The sequence below is a fragment of the Drosophila takahashii genome, chromosome 2R (assembly GCF_030179915.1).
Source record: "Drosophila takahashii strain IR98-3 E-12201 chromosome 2R, DtakHiC1v2, whole genome shotgun sequence".
NCBI classification, from domain to species: Eukaryota; Metazoa; Arthropoda; class Insecta; order Diptera; family Drosophilidae; genus Drosophila; species Drosophila takahashii.
The window spans coordinates 37723388-37748022 of record NC_091679.1 but is presented as its reverse complement, the minus strand read 5'-3'; the positions used below and the strand labels follow the sequence as shown (position 1 = coordinate 37748022).

At 41.9% G+C, this 24635-nt stretch overlaps 3 protein-coding genes and 1 non-coding gene across 8 annotated transcripts; 2 read left to right on the top strand and 2 right to left on the bottom strand.

Moving 5' to 3' along the window:
* The first annotated feature begins 118 nt into the window (after positions 1–118).
* On the top strand, positions 119–3611 carry LOC108066274 (polynucleotide 5'-hydroxyl-kinase NOL9). The gene is made up of 4 exons (XM_070212237.1): positions 119–597; positions 657–857; positions 919–3225; positions 3283–3611. The coding sequence occupies exons 1-4, from the start codon at positions 174–176 to the stop codon at positions 3546–3548; spliced, it is 3198 nt and encodes a 1065-aa protein (XP_070068338.1). The 5' UTR covers positions 119–173; the 3' UTR covers positions 3549–3611.
* mRpL34 (mitochondrial ribosomal protein L34) lies at positions 3590–4065 on the bottom strand. Its single transcript, XM_017154715.3, has 2 exons — positions 3909–4065; positions 3590–3845 (listed from the first exon to the last, which is right to left on the bottom strand). Exons 1-2 carry the CDS (start codon positions 3929–3931, stop codon positions 3623–3625), a joined length of 246 nt encoding a protein of 81 aa, XP_017010204.2. The 5' UTR covers positions 3932–4065; the 3' UTR covers positions 3590–3622.
* A 1062-nt stretch (positions 4066–5127) lies between these two features.
* Positions 5128–23726, top strand: Dg (Dystroglycan). Of its 5 annotated transcripts, none has more exons than XM_070212233.1 (15): positions 5128–5525; positions 15191–15572; positions 16594–16788; positions 16848–16979; positions 17042–17184; positions 17304–17387; positions 17471–17531; positions 18059–18760; positions 19316–19489; positions 19943–19999; positions 20065–20387; positions 20444–21594; positions 21652–21852; positions 21918–22079; positions 22140–23726. In XM_070212233.1, the coding sequence occupies exons 2-15, from the start codon at positions 15462–15464 to the stop codon at positions 22259–22261; spliced, it is 3618 nt and encodes a 1205-aa protein (XP_070068334.1). In that variant the 5' UTR covers positions 5128–5525; positions 15191–15461; the 3' UTR covers positions 22262–23726. The 5 variants fall into 5 exon arrangements, with proteins under 5 accessions (XP_070068334.1, XP_070068333.1, XP_070068335.1 ...); XM_070212232.1 differs by having other exon boundaries at positions 17468–17531; XM_070212234.1 differs by lacking the exon at positions 19316–19489 and having other exon boundaries at positions 5129–5525; positions 17468–17531.
* TRNAG-UCC (transfer RNA glycine (anticodon UCC)) lies at positions 16346–16417 on the bottom strand. The gene has a single exon. It is a non-coding gene; the product is annotated as a tRNA-Gly (tRNA).
* Positions 23727–24635: the final 909 nt, after the last annotated feature.

Genomic DNA, 24635 nt, shown 5'->3' with positions numbered 1-24635 from the left:
GCGCAGGGCTGTTATTGCGGCTATCGAGTGCGCCTATCGGTGGCAACCCTGCGCGTGGTAATACCTTGCGGTGCCGTGACTGGTCCTACTGCCCATATGATTATTCTTCTTCTTACAGGTCGCATGGCCCGGGAATTGTGGTTTTAACGTTTCTACGGAAAATAATAATAGGCATGCTAAGCCCGCAAATGCTGAAAGAAATGAAGCTGAGTTTCCAGCTCACCGAACAGAGAGAACTTGCTTCCGGTCGTCGCAGGCCTGAAAAACAAGTGACGCCACCTGTGGCGTCCAAACAGAAGGGGATTCCAAAGGCTTCCAGTGCTCCCGCAGAGATTTCGCCACCAAAGATCCAAAAACTTGAGATGGAGACGCCCCAAACGTCAAAGGCGAAGAAGAAAGCCGCTAAAAAGAGACTGCTTTCCAATAAGGAGTCGATACCAGGTAGTTCTCCGATCGAGAAGAGGCCAAAGAAGGATGTAGGTTCTCCTTTGGAGATTTCCAAGATTATTCCCACAAAACCCATTGCCTTAAAATCCAATGATTCCGTGTCAAAGAATCATAAAAAAGGCTCTCAGCAAAAGGCTTTCAAGAAAAATGGTAAGGTTTATAAAATTTAATTAAGAAATTCGAATTACTTTATTCTCAAATATTTTTAGAATCGGCTAAAAGCGCTCCCATAAAAACCAAAGGTTCCAAAGCAGCAAAGTTACAAAGTAAACCTAAAAAATCCAAGGAATCTAGTAAAAATGGATATACAAACTCAAATAAGTTAGCGCAAAATGGTCCAGTTAAGAGTTCTAAAGCTTCCACAGTAAATGGTATTGATAAAGGGGAGAATTCCGTTGTAATAGTAAATAGTAAGTATTTTGTAGTATTACGTTATATCCTTAAATATATAAATAAAATATTTATCAACAGATTTAATAAGCCGTGACTCCGAGGAAGTAAGCGATACTTTCTTTAAAAAGCCACATATATTTAAGGTCAAGTCCAAAGGCAATCAGAGCAAAATACTAGACTTTCCTGCCCCATTTGAAAATGTTGAGAGCCGAGCTCACCTGTTGCAAGGTAATAGCAAAGGAATAGTTCGAAAAATCGAGGTATTTGAGAATGCATATGCGAATATCGACAGTGACGAACTGGATGATGATTATGAACCGCAGTACGACGAAGATTTTAGCTCTGAAGATTTTACCAGCGATGAATTCGAGAGTGAAGACGCAAGCAGCGATGGTTTTGACGATGGCGAGGGAACAATTCAAATGATGGAGGTATTTCAGAACTCACAGGAGGACAGTGACGAACTGGATGATGATTATGAACCAAGAGACGGCGAAGTTTTAAGCTCTGAAGATTTTGATAGTAGTGAATCCGATAGTGAAGACTTGGATGACGAAGATAGCGAAGACTTCGACAATGATGACGATGATGAAGATTTCGACAGCGAAGATAGCGATAGTGAAGAATTCGCCAGCGATTTCTTCGACAGCGACGACCTCGATTCAACCTATGAACCTCCAGATATTGATGGATTCTTTGATGATCCACCCTTGGGAATACAAAAAGAGCCGCTTATTATAGAGGAAATATTTGATGAGAAAACTGAGGATGAAAATCAGAAAGAACTGGTTAGATATAAGCCTAAAGCCAAGGAGACTATAAAAGAGGCTTGCGTTGTGGAGGAGATTGCGGAAGAGTCAGTCATTGTGACGCCTAAAATAGATACAATCAAAGCAGCGACTAGCCCTCCGCCAGAAGAGCCTGAAGATATTGAAGAGAATGCTGAGGAGTCACTGCCAGAAGTTGTTACCACCGAAAAGGAGCAGCTTTCCCAACCAATTGACGCACCATTTTATAGGAATCCCCAAGCAAACTTCACAGAGCTTAGCGTCTTCGAAAACAGCCTGAAGAGCAACCATGTGCTAGCCGTGATTAAGGAAGATCTGGAGCTGTATGGCACACTGGTGCTCACCCTTCTGAGTGGCCAGATATCCGTGAATGGTTACCGACCGCGCCGACAAGAGGCACTCAACATTTATTCACCAAAAGGCCTCAATTGGGTGTCCATTTCACCCACGAAGGTTAAGAAGCCGGCCAAAGATGCGGTGGATTGGGAGGAGCTAAACAAGAACTTTACACGCGCCCAGTTGGACAGGATTCAAGGCAGCTTTCAGAGCCAGACAAATGCTATAGTCCTGCTGCAGCGAAATACTGCAGGCCAGCGGCTCGTTGATAACTTTGGCAAGCACATGGCGCAGAATGTGTTCCCACTCGTCAACGCCTCCAATCGGCCGTATCACCAAAGTGAGTCCCTGTTGCACTGCCTCATCCAATCTTCTGATCTAAGTCGCACTCTGCAAGTGCCGCAGGTGTGGAATAAGTTGAAGATGCAGGCCACTAGTAGGATACTAATAGCAGGTGGTAAGGGCGTAGGAAAGTCTAGCCTACTGCGCTACCTTATCAATCGGAATCTGGGTCAATTTCCATCACTTCTGCTCATCGATTTGGATATTGGTCAACCGGAAATCTTTGTACCTCAGACTGTTTCTTGTACCCTCATTGACGGGCCCCTTTTGGGACCCGGATTCCTCTTCAACAAGCAACCTGACTACGCTTACGTCGTGGGCCACACCAATATAGTCTTGTGCGCAGAGCAGTATGCCCGCGCAGTCATTCAGCTCATCCAAGACGTCCAAAAGGATGAAAAGTACGCGAATATTCCCTGGCTTATCAATACTATGGGGTACAACAAAGGATTTGGCAGCGAACTGATGGCCCTGCTGGTGGATCGCATTCATCCCACAGACCTTGTACAAATTGCGAGTCCATTTCCTATTAATAACTTCGATTCTGCCCTCGACTCTAGCAGCCTGTCGCAGTTGAAACCCATTATCTACACGGCGGATGAGTTCAGGGTGAAGGAAATACCAAAATACACACTTCACAAGTTGCTCAGCGCGGTGCCTGCGAAGGAGCCAGGAACTTGGAGTCTGAGCGCCAAGGATATGCGGTACTCCAACCTTCTGGCTCGCCTCAGTTCGTGTCTCACGGGCAATGCCAAATCTCTCACAGACTGTCAGCCCTTAAAAGTGTCCCTAGACTCCCTGAAGATAGTCCATGCCACCAGCGAGAATTACTCCCGCGAAGAACTGATCCGTGGCATGGAGGCGAATGTGGTTTACCTGTGTCATCAGGGAGCAGGGCTGCCTCAGTGTTTAGGAATAGGTTTGTATTTATAAAAAACACCTTTTGTGGATAACTTATTGACTTGAATACATCTAGGAGTCGTTCGTGCCATCGACTATGATCGAAAGGAGCTTTTCCTGGTGCCTGCAATGCCGCTGCAAAGGATGTCCCTGGTGGATTGCCTCATCCTTGGCGGACAACTAACCCTGCCGCAGGGATACTTCCGGGATCAGGGTCAGGGAGTCGCCAGCAGTGTGCCCTTCGTCTTCATCCTTGACGACTCGAAATCTTCGAAGAGCATTCAGCAGATCTACCATCGATCGCCGGCCTTCCTGGGCGTTCCAGCGAGTCAAAGAAACTAAAATTTAGCCATCGAAAGTAGAGCTAAATTGTAAAAAGACTATTTGTAAATAAAGTGAGGTTTATTAACGAAAGGCTAGTGGGATATATTGTGGCGACCCCTGAGGATCCTATTCATCAGTACGCGACGTCCCTCGGGAGTGGACATCCTTTTATCCCAGCCGTGGACATTGATTCTCTTCACCTCCATGGGTTTGGGGAAATGACAGCGGACTTTCGGTTTCAGCACAGCCCGATTAAAAGCGTGCTTGTCCCGTGTAACTAGCTTCTGGGCGGTGTTGACAACCGCCAGGCAGGTCCTGTAACGGAATGAGTCCTTATTATTTCATTTAAAGACCATTGTTTATTCATAATTCTTATACCTCTGAAGCATTCCCTGCAGCATGTTTAGTTACGTTAAGTAATTCCAGTCAGTATGACCGCCGACCAGAAAATACCGGCCAGAACAGCTGTTCCTAAAATTTGGCCTTGCCAGACTGAAGACTTCAAATTTGTTACAAGCAGTAGGGATATTCAACTATCGTTTTGAACCGAACTCTAGTTTAAAAAGAACCTTCTTGAAAAACCTTGGATGGAAGAAATGAAAATGCTTACAATTAAACAAAAAAAAAATATTTATATGAATCGAGTAATTAAACCAAAACCTTGAAGTCTAAGTGCTTGGGAAGAACCCAAAGATTATATGGCTTATGATTTCGGAGGTTTGATGATGCTGAACTTTAAAAAACCCAAAGATTATGGAATTTGTTTTAAAAAACGATTTTGATAACCCTTATACCATCTATAAAATAAATAATACTTATACAAATGTGTACAAAAAAAATTCAATCAAAAAAACTTATCAGTACACAGAGAAATCTGACATTTTAAATATGTATGCAAAGATTTACTACTTAAAATTTGAATTTCGTATGTATTGTTTGTTTTAGAATGACATTTTAGCTTTTCGTCGCTATATAAACGACACCTTCCGCAGTAATATTACTAGTTTGGCTTCTGCATTAGAGCAATCCAAAAGGGAAAATGAAGTTTCTACTACTGGCTGCGTAAGTTAAATTACAAAACATGAATCTCAAGATTGTATTTTTTTGTTAAAATTTTGTAGTTTATTCTTCGTGCTCCTTGTTATCCCTTTATGCATGGGTTATACAAACGGCGAGTTAAAGGAGACTGAGAACACATTCCCAAAACGCTTTCTGGATATAATTTTGGGAACTCCTGCTCCTCCTAGCATGTGCGCATTGTGCGGAAGACATTAAGCTTCAGTTGTTAAATGAACTTCGCTGAATTAACTTCCAAATAAACATCTTCCATAAAAAAATAAAAAAGTTTACGTTGTTTTCTAAAAAAAATATATTCATACCAGTAAAAATCCAATACCTTTATATCAAACACATAACTTTTATAGCAGTTAGGCTTCTCGAAAACTTTAAAGTAAAATGGATTTAGATTTATTAAAATAAAAAACCGTATGTTAAATCGTTAGATATCGAACTACCATCTCTAGCTATCTACGATTGTTGTTGCAGCGCAGCTGTTGCGAGTGAATCCGAAAGATACGTTTCGGTATATTTTCCGCTGCGGATTATTTCGAGTGCACAGTCGCGGTCACACTGTCCAACCAACCAAAACTCGGTGCTGCGTTTGTTTTCTGCTCCCCATTCAACTGCAAAAAAAGTGAAAAGCAGTTCGAAAAACAGGCAGCATGTGAAGCACAAATACTCCACGCATTTGTATCTCAAAGGAAAAGCTCACTGAAAAAAGTGCGTGAGAATCGCGAGTGAAGGTGTGAAAATAGAATAAAGAGCCCTGCAATTGAAGAGAAACATTGCTGCAGTTGTGTGTGCCTGTGCGTGAGTGTGTGCGTGTGAGTGTCGCTCTCTGGACGCAATTTCCTTGGCCAAAAGGAAGGGAAGTGGGGCAGGAGAATCCCATTCCGAATCCCCCGAATCCGGAGCATCAGAAATAGCGTAACTGAGGTGAGTGAAACTGCAACTGCAACATGCAATTCGGAGCAGAGAAAAAGAACACCAATTAGCCCTGTCTACCGCCAGCCGAAAAAAACGGCAACAAATACAAAAAGAAAATCGATTTTCCTGAACTTACAATTTTCTCCGCCTCACTGGGCAAAACTGGGGGGCGAAATGGAGCTTGGGGAGCCGGCTGCGGCACCATAAAGTATACATAAATTGAATTTCGAAACACGGAAGCGGAATGGTTGCACAGAAAGAAAAACTGATGGGATATGATAGGATCTGAAGTTCGGTTAGAAAATAAATAAGTACAAAATGTTAAAACGAGAACATTTCAATTTGATATTTGAATTTAAAATTTATACTTGTGTACATATTTATTTAGCTGAAAAAATATAACAGTTATTTAAATAGGGGTGGGAATTTAGCCCAGTCTTTTGCTACCAAAAACAGATGCTTTTCCTTTTGGACCTTTAGACCATTTTCATTAACCAAAAGTTAAAACTCCATTTAATCATCGAATTTAGATTTTATATCAACCCTATGATTTTTTGTACAGTGTAGAAAAGGGGGGCTGCACACGGTTGTTGTTCTTGTTTTGTTTGCTGGTGTTGATGATGATGGAAATACTCGCATATGTGTGTGCTTCTCTTCGGAGAGAGATGGAAAAATTGAAAATCTGACCAGGACTCCCGACTCCCGACTTTTGGGCCAGTTGTCATGGCCACCGCACTTAACAAATGATTTTAGCGGCCACTTTTTCCGGACGCGAATGGGGCAGCTGTCACTGTGCCCTCTCCTCCTCATCCTCTTTTTCTCCCTCCCGGTTCTGACTTCATCTGTCTGCCCCTTTCTATCTTTCTCTTTCCTTTGCCCCGTGTGCTTCCATCAGTGTGTGTGCGTATTTTGATGACGGCACTCAGTTTCCGCCCGCACTGTGATTTTCGGTCATGCACGGCACCAATATTCCAGGACAGTGGAACCTGGAAATGGGATCACCGAATGCGGTTTTATATTCTTACCGGAAGAAAACTACGATTGATACAAAAAACTCCACCTTTGATAGACGTTTAATAAGCATTTAGAAAACGCAATTATTTTTATTTTGTTTTCTACTTTGTACACACAAAAAAGGATGTTCCCGTAAAATCAATATGGAGATAAAAAATTTAAATCATGCAAAACCCATATAATTTTTACATGAAATACTCTTTTCGACCAGTTCAAATTTACCTGTACGCATATCAAATTAAAATTGATCTTAAATAATGTAAGCTCGATCTAGATTTTTTTTTGGTTGTATCATTTGGCATTGTCCTTTGACTAACCTACAAATTCAAAGCAGAATATTAAAAAGTGATGTCCAAAATAGCTCTTAAAAATAAATAGGTCAGCAATAAAGAAGTGCTTCTTGTACATTTATAAAAAAAAGCATTTAATAAATAAATATTAATTCATAAAACTATGTATACATTTCTACAAATTTTTTTTGACAGCTGTTTTTTCTGTCCTACTGAACTTTGTCTACTAGCGAGTGTTCACTGTAGAAAATCCCCGGCATTACCACTCAGTTTTTGGCACTCTTTGGCGGATGCTTCGTACGCAAAAAGGGGACGACGGCTGTTCTAAGAGGACTAGATGTTTCCTTTTCACTTCCGCCAGCACCCCTAAATTGTGTGTCTCTGTGTGAGTGAGTGAATGTTTGAGAGTGGCGGTTCGCGTGTGTGTGTGTGTGTGGGCCAACAAAATTACTTTTACGAGCATTTAGCATAGGTTGTTGTTCCTTACCCCATTTCCCTTGGCCACCAGTTAGCTTTATTTTGATGCGTTTTTAATCAGATTGCGTCAATTTGTTGCCGTCCTAACGATGAGGGCGGTCGTTTTTGGTGGGGGGAGGGGGTCTTACGGTCCTCTGGGCGCTTGTGTGGGAGTGAGCGTTCATTTCCCGGGTTGCGTGTCAAGTGCAGACCCTTTCTCGCCCGCTTTTTCCACTAATTATAAGAATGTCTGTTTGTGTGAAGCATCTGAAAGTTGGCCAGTCTTTCGGTTTCCAGTCAAGGAGACTTTCCTTCTCTTTTATTTTTTTTCCAAGACCCTTTCGATAACATCTAGAGTCTAAATTCTAGACAATACAGAATATAGAAAAATGTATCGTTGTTTTAACCATCTTACTTTGTATAGATGAATGGGGTTTCCAAAATCAAGATCGTATTTAAAAAAATTTAAACATGTATTAATCAGCTTGGTTCGCAAAGGGACTTTCATCTTAAATAGTAGTTTTAGTATATTAAAAATATTAAGTATACGCGTTTTCTACAAGTCCAGGGTATAGAAACTTCGTTGTTTGTCTCCCTATAGATGTTCTTTTTTGCTTTGCTTTGCTTCTCGATGGCCCGTTAAAGTACAAAAATACTTGGGCCAGGCCAGCGGGAATACGAGTATCGTATCTATCATGGAGGCAGCTGTCCAATTCTCCAACCAGCCGGCACTGGATCGCTGTTGTTGTTTTTGTTGTTGCTTTTGTATCTGCTGTCGTCTTCATCAACGCCTTTGTATGTGAGAGTAACTAAGTGCCACAGTGTGTGTGTTGCTGGTTTGAACTTTACGGCATTGCGTTGTTTTTATGTTTGTTTTTAGCATTTGCTTACGTTGTTGTTATACCCGTTACTCGTAGAGTAAAAGGGTATACTAGATTCGTGCAAAAGTATGTAACAGCTAGAAGGAAGCGTTTCCGACCCCATAAAGTATATATATTCTTGATCAGGGTCACTAGCCGAGTCGATCTAGCCATGTCCGTCTGTCCGTCTGTCTGTCTGTCCGTCTGTCCGTCTGTCCGTCTGTCCGTCTGTATGAACGCTGGGATCTCAGAAACTACAAAAGCTAGAAGGTTGAGATTTCCCACACATATTCTTTGGCTTCCTACGCAGCGCAAGTTTATTTTAGCCGAGCGCCACGCCCTCTCTAACGCCCACAATCGCCCACTAACGATTTTAAAATGGGTCCTGCGCCCACATCTTTAAAGATTTCCGAGAAGTATAAATGCAATTTTGTTGTGTATATTTATTCCTATCGAAATGTAGAAGACATTTTTCAAATCGGACCATTCATTAAAAAGTTATACGCAATCAAAAATTATATATCTATCTCCCTCGCACTCCCTTTAGCTGAGTGACGGGTATTAGATAGTCGGGACAACAACCCGACTATAGCGTTCTCTCTTGTTTTTTTATTATTGTTGTTGTTGTTCTTACTGTAAGCACACACACAATTTAACGAAACATCGGCGACAGCAGGCAGAAATACAACAGACGGCATCATTATGCATGCAAGAGATCTTGGAGCATTTGATCGCCAACTCCGCACATGGCTTTCCTGTTGGGAAAAAGCAACAACAACAACAACAAAGGCTGCAACTCCAACGCCGCCGCCATTTGGCCAAAATGGCGTCTGCCCAGCCCTCCTGCTTCCCCCGCCCACTCTTCAGGCGCCCTGCCTCAAAGACCTCAAGTCCCCAAGTATCAAGTATTAGTACCAGACATTGGCCCCACGCAAAAAATATTTTCGCTGTGACTCCACAACACGATACACTGAAAATATATCTAAGTTACAAATTGTAAAATTGATTTTTAAATTTTTTATGACATAAGAAATATAGATTGCGCAGTTCTCCGTCTAAATTATTACCAAATATTGTAGTTTAACTCCATTTAAAAATGAATTTTCTTATTCTTTAAGATTAATACAATTATGACACTTATAAAAGAAATTCAGAGCAAATAAAAATTCAGATAAGTAATTTTGGACTTTTCGTGTTCTTGAAAGCGAATAGTTAAGAGTCTTTCTGTTGCTATGTATAATCTACTTTTGACCTCCCATTTCCTGTGATAAGAATAAAAAGTTTTCGTCTTTGAATCATCAATAGAAATTCTGAAATTAGGAATAATTTTTCCATTCATAATAAAGCAAGTAAATGGGTTTATTAGTTTTTCCCCAGTGTGGTGCAAAGTACTGGGGAGTGGAGCAATGCCCCGAACCTCAAGGTGCTCCCTTGGAAATTCTCCACCTCCGATTCTTTGGGCCCTGACTTCTGGGAACTTCTCCAGTTTCGCTCAAGCGATAATTGCCGCGTGATTTCTAATCAAATTACATTAGACCACAATTACTCCAACTTTGTTTCGCATTTAGTTGTTATCCAATTTAGCCGACATTTTGTCATGGTTTGTTTGTCTTAATTGGAAATCGGATTGCAATCGGTTATTCGCCCGCTGCAGTCCACAAACTACACACAACCCACTTCAATTATGCATATCACCAAATTGGTCTTCATCATCGTCATAGCCTAATTACACTCAATTAAACTCTATGAATTACCGATATATATGGGCGCATCTGTGTCAACGGCTGCCACTGCAACTATGGCAACCCCCTTTTAATTTTCTCTGTGCTTTTTTTTACTGCCCCCCAGTGCATCACGTAGCTGGGATTTCGAATCGGCTTAACACCTTTTTTGGGCCCGCTTTCCACGGATCATTGGGCTCTTGGGCAATGCGCCGGAAATTGGGTTACACCTCATCAGTTGCCCCGGCCACCTTAATGATTTTCTCGTTTTTCGGCTCATACCGAAAGTCGGTCCCACTTATCGGATATGCATATCAGCCGTCTGTTATCATATCATTCGCCTTGGGGACAGTAGCCCTATCTGAGAAACGAAAGCCATGCTAATGCTCACCATGTGTCGCACTTCTAGCTCATTCTTCAGTCTGCTGTTGTGTACACAGAAGAAACGCATAAAGAAGACTGGAGAATTAAGTCATAAGATCTACGACGCATGACATCACAGGGCATTTTGAGATATGTAGTTGGGAAATCGGATAGATGGGTTTTCAGAACTGTGGAGATTCTAGGTATAGTTATGCGCTAAAAGATCAGTAGAGGTTTTCAGATTTTGGAAAAATTGAGTCATAATATAAAGATAAACAAATGGAAGAATATGCGTAGATAACGCTATAAAGTCTATTCATTTAATCATTTCCCAACAGCTTCTAAGCTTATGAGCTACAAAATTCCCTTCAAATTGCTTTAAATTAAATGATTTTCAAGTTCCAGCTGGTTTGGTTTATCAATGAATTCAAAGAAACAACAAACAACTTTTCGGAAAATGTTTTTTAAAGAGATCGTTTCGTTTTTATCTGGCGTCCCCCTTTACGATAATTGATTTTTAGAATTCGGGAGGCTCACGAGATGTTTAAGAATCTAAAAATTAAGTCTGATCTAATTTCAAGCAAATTTTGAAGTATATATTAAATAATAAAGAAGTTAATAATAATAAATAAAATGCATATAAATAACAATGATTAATAAAATTATAAAGAAAAAGTCTTACAGCTTTGAATAGTTTCGTTTATCCATAAAAAGAAGGAAACAATAAACAATGTATGGAACAGTTTTAATTTGATGGATCGTTTTGCTTTTCATTTGGATTTCCCTCGTTTGGACTCAAAACTTTTTGCTGAAGTCATTATAAAATGTATTTTCCTTACTGTTCGTTTTGAGTGTTGGATTTTTGTTGTTTTTCTGGAAACCAGAATGCGACACGCCTTTCGTGACCAGCCCAGATATCCCATTGCATTGGATTCCATTGGGCCGGACCCAAAAACTCGGAGCCAATGCGTGGCGATGATTGAGGAGAGTCGAGAGACTTTGGGCTATTTTTGGTAATTGCACGGCCTGCTTTCCACTGTATAGAGTTCGGTTTTTTGTGCTACCCCAACCACAAACCGAATTTTCAGTTTCCAGTTCACTGACTATGCGTGCAACAAAGCATATTTCAATAAGACTATTTCCAACGACAAGATTGTGGGTCAAACGCCGGCGAACATGTGTACATACTGAAAATTCGTACTCGTGTGTGTATATTGTGTGTATAACAATTTTGAATTTTTCAATCGGGCAGCATCGTAAACAAAATACAAGCGGCAAACAATCCATTAGTCCAATGCTGGCCACTACCATCTCCATCTCCATGGCATCCCCATCCCACAAGACTTCATCATCGCTTTTCATCGTCGGAATTGTGCGCCCAGTGCGGCGAATCAAATTAATTAAAGCTGCCCCGAAGGGGGTTCCCCTTTTTGGGCGGACCGAAGGGGTGCCTTGAACTGCTGGCAAAGGAAAGAAAGAAAGCAAGGAAAGCCACACAGATGGAACAATTGTGGTTTATTATTTCACAAGAAATCCAACCGAATTAATACATGAAAGAAGAAAACACACAGAAGACAACATTGAAAGCTAATTGAAGATGAAATACTCTTATTGTTCCATATATGAACATAAAAACTGTATGGGTTGTAAGAATCAAAAAAGCCGGTTTTTGTTATGAGTCAGCAAAGTTCAATATATGACTTGATTCAAAGAATCTTATCACTTGAATGTTCAATGCGGCGGAAATATATGTAAAATAGCTTTGATAGTAACTATTATAAATATTTCTTTATACAGAAAGATAAAATAAACTTTATACTACAATGTATTCGAATGGTTAATAGACAAAAGATAAAATTATTGTATATTATTTTATTCAGAGGCACTTTTTAGCACTACTTTTAGATAAGGAAAAACTTATCATTAAAAGAACCGTGTCCTAAGCCGAAGTTATAAGTACTCGAAATACTAAAGTTAAGGATAACAGAATGAAACATCTGCAATTTGGCTTCAGGGGCAAAAGAAAACCCTTAAAAGTTTGGGTCACCAAATAATTTCACATAAGAGCAGAGTTAGTTATGAGTACTCCAAAACTAAAGTTAAGGAATACAAAATTTAACATCTGCATATGTTAAAGTTCTGGTATGGCTTCAGTGCCAAATAAAAAACCCTAAAAAGTTTTGGGTCACCAAATAATTACGCAGAGCTTGGGCTTCAGTGAGTAATGCGTCTGGGTGCAGTGAAAATGGAAATAAATTTGTTTATGCGGTCGCTGCATTCTGTGATGAAAGAAAGAATTTCTTTGTTGCAGTTGCCGCCGCTGCAGAATCAACATCTTTTGTGTCACGTAGTTAAACGAAGAAGAAGAAGAAGATGATGCAGCAGTGGATGCCACCTAGTGTGTGTGTGTAAACACGAGCGTGTGTGTGTTAACCAAGGCTAATTGAACTGAACCGAGCTGGGGGCAACCTCTCAGAACTGAGATAATTAATTGCCCGCGGGAAGAGCAGAGCGGAAACGAGTGGTAGAAATACGGCGATAGGAGAGGGCATCGCAAAGTGCCGGCTCTAAATGTAGGCCTCTTCTCTAATCACATTAATGCCACAACAATGACGGCGATATATAAAAGTCTGCCCACTTGAAAGCCTTCGATGCGTGGGCGGTGGCTTTACACTGGGAAAAAGGGTTACGAAGAGTAATAAACCAGTTTTAGAAATTAGGTTTTATAATATGGAACGATCTTAAGGCTAAAATTTTGTATTCTTATAAAATTATTTTAACGAATCCGAAAATAACACATTTTAAGTGACTCATATTCTTTAATTCATGAAGCTGATGGCCTTATGACACTTGCTTTAATTTCGACTTTGTATTGGTTTCATTTAAAAGTCATGGCAACATGTTATGTTATTTAAACTAACACCAAGTCTAGTGTCGATATTTTAAACATTAAATTAATATCATTCTCAACTTTGCTTTTGTATTATTAGTAATAGATTCTTTTTATTGACTATTGCTTGCATCGTAAATAAACTTTCAGTTTTTATGAAAGACACTTCAAGGTTAAAACAAACAATTTTATTTATGTCTTAATCAAAGCCTGAGCATTGATAACGTTTAGTTTTTTTCTTCCGATTTTTTAATTTTAAAACGGATGTTGAGATTGCATCAGACACGCTTTTTGCCCCAGTGCATTATTATCCACCACAGCTTCAACCTCGTCATCATTATGGCTCTTTTCTATATTGTTCTTGTACCTTTATTAGTTGGCCTTTGTGTCGGCTCGATTTATGTGCTGACCCGACCCTCAACCCCACCAGTGAACCACTGGCTATTTCAGTGGATCCCAACTCTTATCTGAGCCGATGCATTCAGCAAAGTGAAACAAGAGAGAAACTTGTTTTTCATACTATACCATACACCATGCTGTACTGCCTGCTAAGTTATGATCTCTCATTTCTCCGGCACCCACTACGCCTCTGGTTCTTTGGTTTTTGCATTTGGCGCAATGCTAATTCATTTGCATACCCAGCAAAGCCTCATTCTCATTCATGCCAAAGAGCAGTGGAAAAAGTAGGGGATATTCGGAGTAGGGGGTAAGGGGTAAGGGGTACGGGGTGTTCACGGGGTATAACGAACGACTGATGGCCCCGGCATGCTTGGCTGCATTTTAAGTTCATATACGATGTCGCATATATGTGTTTGCAGGGAGAAGAACCGTCTGTATCGGTGGCATATTGCCGCCTGACACTTGGGCTCCTCCTCCTCCAGCTCCTCCTTTTCCCATTTCTCATTTGCTATTCCAGCTGGGTCTCCACGGACGGAGGTCTTCAATTAAATTTAACTAGAAAGCAGGCAACACAAATACGAGTCGATGGAAAAACAAATGATATTTTAGTTGCGCATGCATAAGCAATTATATTTTCCATTACTTATGGGCATTCAATAACTCTGTAGTCGGTAGACAGTAGTAGACGGTGTGTGAAGAAGGCATTCCATTCCTTTGATATCGATTTCCAGCGACGATCCCCCGATGCAACGCACATTTTTAATGCCTCAATTAAGGCATTCCCATGCACTCCATTTTCCGCTGCACTTTTATTGCAAGTCACAAACGTTAACCCCATTTCGGACGGAATGCTGCCAATTGTGCAATGTGTTGCTCCAATTTTTGTCCCCGACACATGGTCGCCTCATTTAACCCGGGCAGAAACGATGGGCTGGGGGTTGTACGGCGATAATGCCTGCGTTGAATGATTATCGAAGAGCTATTTCGGGGGAGTGGTCGAAGGGCTATAAATAGAAGCCGACGATAAGCCGAGAAGCTTTGGGAAAATGGAAATCGTAGATGGGGATGCATGTTCAATGAGGGATTAACAAATTTATGGGAATTACTCCATGAAGTGGACCGACATGAAAGGGGAATACTGATTCGAATTCGATGTTCACTTCTGAACAGAGACGCATTGTTCTATGGGGGATAATTGAAGGGGAAGCTTGTATAATAATTCCATAAATAATTCAGAAATTCAAAATTAGGCTATATAATTCTCAATCAAATAACAATTGTCTCCCCTTCATTTTTCCTCTTTCACTTATCAATGGATCTGAAAAACGGCTTTAATTAAATGCCCCTTTCGAGTCGTCGCACTTTCCATTTTCCATCGCTTTCGTCGGCGGTGTCTCTCCAATTACCAAAAAGATCATGTGCATCACGTTAATCAAGCGTTAATTTTCCCCTCAAATACAGGAAAAACAACAACACTTAACAGTTGTTTATGTTAATTACTCTGTGGAGGAAAAGTTGCAGCAACATAAACACAAATGCTCGAAGCTCAAATTGGGTTTTGGGTCACCGAACCCAGCCGACAATTAATTAGCATAGGCCATGTATATGATAGCACCCTCCTCCCAGAGACCTTGCGCCATAAAATATGTCTAATAATTTTTCCCATAAATTCCACTTGCAGATGGTGAAGGCGATGACGACGAAGGCGCTGCTAACGAAGAAGATGATGTAAAAGCCGCATCGCCACATCCCCTTTCTCTTCTCTCTCCAAACGAAAGCGAAATCCCAGCTGGGAAACTCTAACTAAAACCGAACCAGAAACCGAAAACCAAAAAAAAAAAAAACCCACGACTGCCGTTTTGTATTTCTGTGGACGTCGGACTGAAATCGAAACTGCATTCTTTGGACTCATATTTATACCATAACGACACATATCGCGGACGGAATCGAACATGAGATTGCCGCGTTGCTTATCGGTGGTCAGTGGGAACCTGCTCCTCCTTCTCCTGACCATCGTCGCTCTGGTTCTCGCCGAGCGGGACTTCAATGTCAACGACTCTCAGGTGAGTAATGTGCCTTTCCATGTGGGTCAGCTTAAATCAAATTGGTCTCCCTCGAAACTGGATATTTCGATTGTTTTGATTGATGAACTACAAAGTCGCCAATCGCAAGATAAGATTGCTAGCGCGATAAGGAACATAAATAGTTGTCGTCTAGCCAAAAAAGATTTCTTATAGCTTAAAGCAATATAGTATGAATGAATTTGATAAAAATACAGTACAAGTAAGGCAGAAAGCTTTAGACGAGTATTTCGACTATTAGATACCCGTTACTCAGCTAAAAACTCAACAAATCGGAATGCTAAGGGCCGGTTTCTCGAGTCCCTGTCAAAGTCCCTGATAGCTATCTGTTCGAAAAACTTAAATACCAGATAAACTGTTCGTAAAAGCAAATCGGCTTTCTCGACTGCTTTCATTTATCTGAACGAGAAACAATTACAGAGTGCTGTTAACGCACAGAATTATGCTGTGAAGCGCAAAAAATGGCGTGCTTCGATTATTTCATTAGCTGTTTGGGTTTATTTCAAGGGAAAAGTCAGCTGTGATTTCTTAGTTGGCTTTGGGAAATCAGCTGTCATTCTATCGAGCCGAATACGCCTAACAGGGACTCCGAGTCCCTGTCAAAGTTAGCTCTCACATTGGTGCTCGAGAAAGCCAAAATGCCTTAGCAGGGACTTTATCTGATCGAAAAATGTTAGCCGGCACTCGAGAAACCGGCCCTAAATCTACAAATAAAGAATTAAAAATAAAAATTAAAAAAAAAAAAAATTTACTTGTGCGTCGGCCGGGAATCGAACCCGGATCAACTGCTTGGAAGGCAACTATGCTGACCATTACACCACCGACGCCGCCTTGGTGGAGGGAGAAAATAAGTTGACTTAAACTAAGAGAGATAAGAAAAGGAGAGAGGAGAAGTGAGAGAGCTGTATAATCGAAACCAAATTTTATTTACACTTTTATAAAATCTTTAAAAATAAAGGCTCTAGACAAACATAAATAACTCTCTCCCATTTATTTTTTCAAGGTTCCTGTAATTGAGCCAAAGGATGTGCCCGCCTACAAACAGGATCCGTATGTCACGGAGTTGATGAGCTGCCAAAATACTCAAAGCGAGATTGTGCTATCGCTTTTATTAAAAAAACACGACTGGAGTGAGCTCACTGCCACAAAGCGAGCTCATGTCCAAGCCAAATTGGCCAAGTTCTTTGCCATACCGAAGGTGAGTTGGCAAATAAAAGAGTTTTTTTTAAGGAAATACTAATATTTTGCTGTTTAAAGGAATTTATTTCTTTGGATTCTGTGGCCAAGCGGGAATTGAAATCCATGCACAAGTTGGCCATGCGAAAGGGAGGCAAGGGCAACAAGAATATCGAGACCCTTAATAGACGACTAGGACGCGCCAGTTTCATGGTTAGTATTGTATTTAACTTAATAAATTTATAAAATATTTATTAATTACCATCCTTCGGCAGATCGGCTGTGGTTCAAGCTACTTTGTGATGGGTGAGCCGATTGCCAAGCAGATTCCACACCAAATGAAGGATGGCACAATTGGCGCTTTGACGGAAGAGAACTTTGGACTTTGGTTTATTTGGCGAAAGGAATTGAAATCAAGGTGGGCAAATAAATAAGCTTATATATAAAGAACACATCATCGAACCCATAAGATATAGAATTCCGAGAATACTTTACTTTGTTGTAAAACCCGATAGCTAATCGTTCCTTTACCTCCAGATCAAACCGCAAGCGACGTCAGTCGGAGGGTTCCGGAGCTGGTGATGATGACTACGACTACGGAGAGGACGACGAGGAAGTGTCGTGAGTATTAAGAATTCACCTGAACGTGACACATTGGTAATTCCGGAACTCTTTCGCATTTTTTTTTCCATGAACTGAAGCAGTGAGCCCCCCACGGAAGTTCCACCGGTGACCACCCATGCCCATCGACATCATCACGGAGCGGTGAGTGCTATAGCCATTTTGGCTCCCTTTCACCATATTCGTTTCGGTTTCTCTGGGTGTTTTCTTTATCATGATATACTGATACATACGTTCAAACGAGAATACCTGCGGTTCATAACCACACACGCTGACATCTGTATGTATTACGTGTATGGATCTGTATGGATCGCGTTGGAATTACTTTTGATTTCCGGAAGCCTTTGGTTCTGTTTGTTTTTTTACTGCACTTTGTTAATAACCGCAAACCAAAACCACACCACACAACTGCATCTGAACACACACAGAAAAAAAAAATACACCCACATATGTACACTGAAAATAACTATAATTCATCATACGGTGTTTACGTTTTTTCTTCTCTTTTTGCTATCTTCCTCTCGTTCTCTCACTCTGTCTGTGTATATCGATCTCATTGTGTTAATGTTATCAACCGAAAATATTGTAAAATATTGTAAAACCAATTCGAAATCGCCTCGAAAACTAACCAACCAACCAACTCGAATCATTCACTGTGACTAACCCAAAAGTCGGAGGGTTTGCCCGATTCTCCCATCACCTCGTCGGCGGTTCCCCTGATTCCGAATGTGGAGGAGGAGATCGAGGAGAGTGTCTCCAAGCTGGAGTCCGTGATCAGCAAGACGATTGAGAATACGAAGAACATCAAGGAGCTGCCTGTCCTGGGAGATCCTGACAATGATGGTGAAGATGAGGAGGAAGTGGAGCTGCAGCAGTTGGTAGTTCCAATGATTCTACCGGAGGAAGTTGCGACGAGAGCCACGGAAATGGTAAAGCCCGGTTATTCGGAGGTGAGCGCAAATCAGGTGGACTCCTCGGCCACGCCCACCGCTGCGGTGTCCGCCCCCGAAACACAGAAGCCATTCTCACCCTATGATGCCACCTCTTCGGTGTCCTCGTCGTCGTCGTCGTCGTCTTCGTCCGTCTCAACCATTGAAGCTGGAGAAGATTCGTCTTCGGTGCCGCCCCCTCATCCGCCCCCAAACGCCTCCTTGTCCACCGACATGCCCACTGAGCAAGACAGCACTTCATCCTCATCCTCGTCACCTTCGTCCTCATCCACATCTCCATCACAAGCCACTCAGCCAACAACAACATCATCGTCATCATCATCACTTTCAACAAGCACAACAGCAACAATCTCAACTACAACAGCAACATCAACAGCAACAACAACATCAACAACAACAACAACACTCTCTGAATCGCCAAAGGTAATGATGTCGCTTCTGTGTGTGTCTGTATATGAACGAGTGTCCTTTTGCCTCGCCGTTATCTGTGTGTGCGTGCCTCATGTCCTTGCGTCCCTTTCGTTGTCACATGTAAAACATTCTCTTCCACCTCCATTTCTTGCGCTTTATGTCAGGAGTTAGTTTAGCTTACATATAGTATCTCTTTTTCAATGATATTGTGTTTTATTGCCTTTGTCCTGTGTAAATGTAGCGTATCCTGAATCCTGAACTTCACAAAATGACTGGATATTTATGGCATCTCCATAAAAGATTTCAGTGGAGTTGGCTGGTATTAAACATAAATGTTAGCTGACTAGATAGCAAATAGTTGTAAAGATAAGTGTACATAGTTTTTTATAGCTGCAGGTAGTGGAGGATATATCCTAAAATTGTATAACATGTTTGTAACTTAAGATAAAAGAGTAACTGTAATAGTATGATAGACAGTTAGGGTTTGGGTAGCTTAGGAACTCCCCAACTTTTTGACCCCTTGAGAAACCCTACTCATTTTTGTTACCCATTAAACACCAAATGCAGCCGAATACTGAGCTCGATCTGAGCACCCTGCTGCCCTTCGACGATTTTGAGGCTGCAACACCAACTGCAACTGCAACAGCAGCAACCGCAACAGCAACAACTGCAACTGCAACAACAGCAGGCGAAAGCGAATTTCATGTAGAGTCCACAACGCACAGCACTATTAGCTCTAAGGTGAAATCTCGCAATCGCAATTGAAATTTAAACTGAAAATCGCAATTTAGATCTTAAGCCATAGATTTGCACCTCCACTTTACCCGCTCTTGAAATCCCCCTACTATATAACTCCGGTTCTCTCTCTCTGCAATTATAAACCCCAATTGTCTCACCGTTTATCCCGAATCCAATTAGGGGTAATTGCTTCCAGCCAAATGCACTTAGCATGTAAGGGCAGGCAATTAACGAACCAGAGCTCCTGCATGAGGTCCTTGGTCCTTTGGTAATTGCATGTTCACTATGGTATTCGTATTCGTATTGGTTGTACTAACTAACTAAAACTAACACCGACACTCTAACACACTCACTCTGCCTGCCTCCTTAGCCGACGACTTTGCAGCATGACACTTAGCCAGCCATCTGTCGCCAATTAGCCATCTCATTGTTAATGATTTCCCCTGTTTTCCCCAGGAAGGAGAGCCCGATGCCATCAGCAGCAGCAGCAACAATAGCCTTGCCAATAATGAGGTAAAATAAGCCATATTCCCCTGGCAACAAGTCTGCAATAATAGTATTAAATTCTCCTTTACCAGCTGTCGACGCCTGCCACGCCCACTTCCTCTCTAGCCACCACCACAGCCTCTACTCCCGAGTCGAGTAGCAGCAGCACCTTCGTCTCCACCGACTACGTGGAGCCGCAGACCGAGGAGAACACTCCGCCCATCATCAAGACGCGACTGCAGAAGCTGGCGGTCACCTCGGGCAAGGCCTTCACCTTCCACATTCTCCCCGACACCTTCTACGATGCCGAGGATCAGGGCAATCTCCGCCTGGCGCTAACCGACAAGGATGGGCATGAGTTGAAGGCCAACTCCTGGCTGCAGTTCAACGCCGACAAAAGGGAGCTCTATGGACTGTAAGAATATGATGATAAATCTATAAAGATTGTGACTTATAAATCCTAAATTCTAGTCCCCTGGATGACACCGTCTCCCGTTGGCAGTATCGTTTGTCTGCCACGGATTCGGGCAACTCCAGCGTCACCGAAACAGTGGAGATCAGCGTGCAGCAGCATCGGGCTGTGAGGACCATCAACCATGAGATCAGTGTGGTTGTGCGCATCAACGAGAAGCTGGGCCACAACATCGACTGGCAGCTGAGGCTGATCAATGCGGTCGCCAGGACCCTGGATGACTCCTCCAACTCGGCGGTGGTGGTGCGCGAAATCCGGCAGACGCCGCACGATCCGCACAGCGCAACCTTTGTCTACTTCAACGAGACGCTGCCGACTAGTGAGTGTCCCGAGAAGGAATTGAATGATATTGTGCTGCGGCTGGATGCCCAGCGACTGAGTGACCTGGTGCAGCCGCAGTTGGGAATCAAGTCCATAACCGGACAGTTGATCGGTTCCTGCCAGAAGGATCTGACCCAGGTGAAACCGACGCAGCACATGGCCAAGAATGTGCCGCCCATGCCGCGCAACCAGGTGGATCGAGTGAACGCCAGCTTGGGCCAGCTGCTAGTCTACAAAGTGCCGGCGGATACGTTCTACGATGCGAATGACAACCAGCTGACGCTCACCCTGAAGACCCGGGATCACCTGGAGCTGAGCCCACGCCACTGGCTGCAGTTCGACTCGAAGAACGAGGAGTTCTTCGGCATCCCGAAGAGCGGCGACATTGGCTCCGAGGAGTATCTGCTGGTGGCCGAGGACAGCGGTGGCCTGAGTGCCCACGATGCCCTGGTCGTCGTGGTTAGTCCCGCTCCCAAGCGAGAGTTTGGCTTCTTCTTCAAGGCCTACCTGTCCATCAAGCACGAGCGTTTCAATGCCGAGCTGCAGCGAAAGTTTGTGGAGCGCGTGGCGAAGCTGAATGGCGATGCCACCACTGGCCAGATCCAGATTCGCTCCATAACCACGCATCATGACTCCGATGGCACTATAGTCAACTTCTACAATACAACGCTGTACAAGAAGCACAACAGCTGCAGGGAGAAGGAGGTGGCCGCCATCAGGAGCATCTATCTGAACAGCGATCACAGTTTGAGGGAGGCAGCCAAACGGGCTTTGGGTCCCGAGCTGAATATGACCAACTTTTCGGTGGTTCCCTTTAGCAGTTGTCACCGTAAGGATTTCCTAGTAATTTAAAGATTCCTATCTTAATATTACCTATTTTCTGTAGATCCCGAGAACATTGACACCAACCAGCTGGACTACATACCCAGTCGCCCCGAGGAGCCGGCCCACAAGTCATCTTTCGGCGAGGATTACATGATCACCTTCGTACTGCCCATCGTCATTATTATCGTGATGATTGTGATTGCCTCGATCATCGCCTGCTGCCTGCACTGGTGTCGTCATAGAAGCGGCAAAATGGAGCTAGGTATGATGAGAGTCTTTTGAAATTAGTCACCACCATTATAATGGAACTCTCTATCCACTTTCTAGGCGACGAAGAGGAGCGCAAATCCTTCCGTGCCAAGGGTATTCCCGTCATCTTCCAGGACGAGTACGAGGAGAAGCCCGAGATTGGCAACAAGAGTCCCGTCATCCTGAAGGACGAGAAGCCACCGCTGCTGCCACCTTCGTACAATACCTCAAATATGAATGGTGCGGCTAAAAATATCTCTTTTTTTCAAGAAATATATACCTATCTTAAACTTCCTTCAGGTGACAACGATGTGGATGACTATGTGCCACCTCCATCGGTGGTCGTGGGTGGCCGGGAGGTGCGGGGAAAGTCGCCAGCAACGCCCTCCTACCGCAAACCTCCGCCATATGTGTCGCCATAAATCAGTGTCAAGAGCAGCAGCAGCAGCAGCAACGCAACAGCAACAATAATAACAATCGCATCGTATTAATCACACAATCTATATAGATATATACATATATATATATATATTTAACCGATTTGGCACAAGTTATATGCAACTAAGCAAACTCTTTTGTATATATCCAAGTGCAAATTGGTTTCTTTGGACATTGTATTCGAATTGAGGGTAGAAACGAACCCAACCAAGAAGTATTCGCCAAGTCGATCGAGTTTTTTGGATAACATTTTGTATTAGCCGAGAACGGAGAAACAATCAATGAACGATTTAAGTGCTAACAACTGGCAAACATACACACACACACTTAAGCTTAACGAGAATCACTAACACAAAACGATGAACTATGCTGCATATTATTTATTTAGTATGTACTCTAATTTATATGTAAACCACGCGAACACAAAAACACATCCCCGAGGACACAAAAGGAGTTTAGAAGGCAAGCATTAGAGCTTGAAAAAAACACACATACACAAGCCCATTTTAAGCATAGCATTTAAAACTCTTTGTACCAATTAAGAGGAAAGGACGGCATGTCCTTGGCCAGGACTTTGGGCAGCTTTAAATACTTTCAGCTTGATTTGCTTAAGCTGAATTGTTTGCATGTTTATTGTAAATTGACCAGGATTATAACTGGCATTGTGCTGCTTATTTCGATCAAAGGATTAGGGAACCTCTAATAGCAGGCTTTGCACTTGCAATCGATTGGTTCCTAATTTAATTTCGTATTTTAATAGTTTTACAATTGAGCCGGGTGAAGGACATGTCGAGAGGAGCTTTGATTACCTAACATTTTAAGAAGCAATCACACCCACAATAGAGCTGCCAATAATCTAGGTACGAAACTCGAAGCGTATCAGCCGTTGAAATACCAATAAATTCCTAATTGCCCACAAGTGCTTCCCACAGACAGACAAACCAACAGACCATATCCACCAGACACAATACAACTCACACACACAAATATTTATACGAAAATGGATTACTTAAAGTAGAACCTAGTTTTAAATGATTTTTACACGCTCCCCATTTGGATTATTCTATACATTAGTTTGTAGCTCTGCTAGTTGGGCAGTACTTACTACACTACCAACCGTCCCTTCCCTGAAATCGAACTAATACGTAGTGAGTAAACATTGATTTTATATGAACGTATATACTACCTATAGGAAGTCCAGGCCCTAAGTTAGAGCAATAATTGCATGATGGGATATTGAATTACTTTACGAGAACGCTGATTTTGTCGTGTAAAAACGTTCACGCAAGTGCTACGTAATTGCCTATTAAACTAAGTATAATTAACTCATTTGTGTATTTGCATAAGCTCAGCCGCTGAATTATTTACATTTTGTAATTTGTAATAGAGCAAACAGCAATAACAACAACACGGTATCAATTTATTTTGAATAAAAAAATGCCAAAGATACGATTTTAGTTTTATTATTTGCCTATTATTCGCGAATATTTTTAGACACCGCAATCACACACACAACCACACGGGAGTAAGTAAAATTTGAATTTCTCTAAATCAAATAAATAATTGTGCAAACAAATTTGTGAATAATCGACAGGCCATCCAGGGTCGAACTGCAAATTTAATTAATATATTCAACAAATAAGGGAAACTACTGTATATTGCAATGCAAACATGTAAGGCAATCTGTTTGCCATTTGATTGGCTTAAATTGAGCGAGTTGGTACCCTCCACAAACAAAAACGCAGGCAAGCCAAAACCAAACAAACAAAACTCATACAATAATTATAATAATTATTGAGAATAACTAAACGTGAATATAGGTATATCCGTATAGGATATATGCATGTATGGATTCTAATAAACATTTATATATTTTGATACAAAGAAGCCGAATTTCATTTTTAATTGCTCCAGCTCAACTTCCACGTTCCATTAGTGATATAATTTGGGAAAAAATTCAATTTATGGAAATTCCTTAACAAATTATGGAATCAAAGCAAACCGGAAATCGGGGGGTGGAGTGGCAGATGTGTGGGCAAAAAAGTCGAATCAAAAGCATCGCCATAATGAAGTAATACAAATTTGTTTTTCTTGTCGCCCTTGCTGCCTAATAAAGACATCCTGCCCCACCCCTAAACCACCCACTCCTGTCGCTAGCTATTGATTCCCGTTACTTTGACAACCAATACACGCCGGATGCTGGCACACACACACACACACACACTGGCACATCCTAACGCACATATTTGCTTGGCTTCGTTGACGCCATTGGAATATTGTCTATCATGTGAGCGTTTGTGAGGGTGCACTGGGAAAAAAATAACTTATTTAATTCACATAAGAAGAGCTTTAAATTAT

Excerpts from the sequence above, each read along its gene's own strand:
- mRpL34 (XM_017154715.3), bottom strand. The coding sequence starts at position 3,931 with ATGCTGCAGGGAATGCTTCAGAG. Across the intron at positions 3,846-3,908 it reads CTGCAGGGAATGCTTCAGAG|GACCTGCCTGGCGGTTGTCA; the intron begins GTATAAGAATTA and ends ATTCCGTTACAG.
- Dg (XM_070212232.1), top strand. The coding sequence starts at position 15,462 with ATGAGATTGCCGCGTTGCTTATCGGTGGTCAGTGGGAACCTGCTCCTC. Across the intron at positions 20,388-20,443 it reads AAAAGGGAGCTCTATGGACT|TCCCCTGGATGACACCGTCT; the intron begins GTAAGAATATGA and ends CCTAAATTCTAG. Across the intron at positions 22,080-22,139 it reads CAATACCTCAAATATGAATG|GTGACAACGATGTGGATGAC; the intron begins GTGCGGCTAAAA and ends AACTTCCTTCAG.
- LOC108066274 (XM_070212237.1), top strand. The coding sequence starts at position 174 with ATGCTAAGCCCGCAAATGCTGAAAGAAATGAAGCTGAGTTTCCAGCTC. Across the intron at positions 598-656 it reads AAAGGCTTTCAAGAAAAATG|AATCGGCTAAAAGCGCTCCC; the intron begins GTAAGGTTTATA and ends AAATATTTTTAG. Across the intron at positions 3,226-3,282 it reads GCCTCAGTGTTTAGGAATAG|GAGTCGTTCGTGCCATCGAC; the intron begins GTTTGTATTTAT and ends GAATACATCTAG.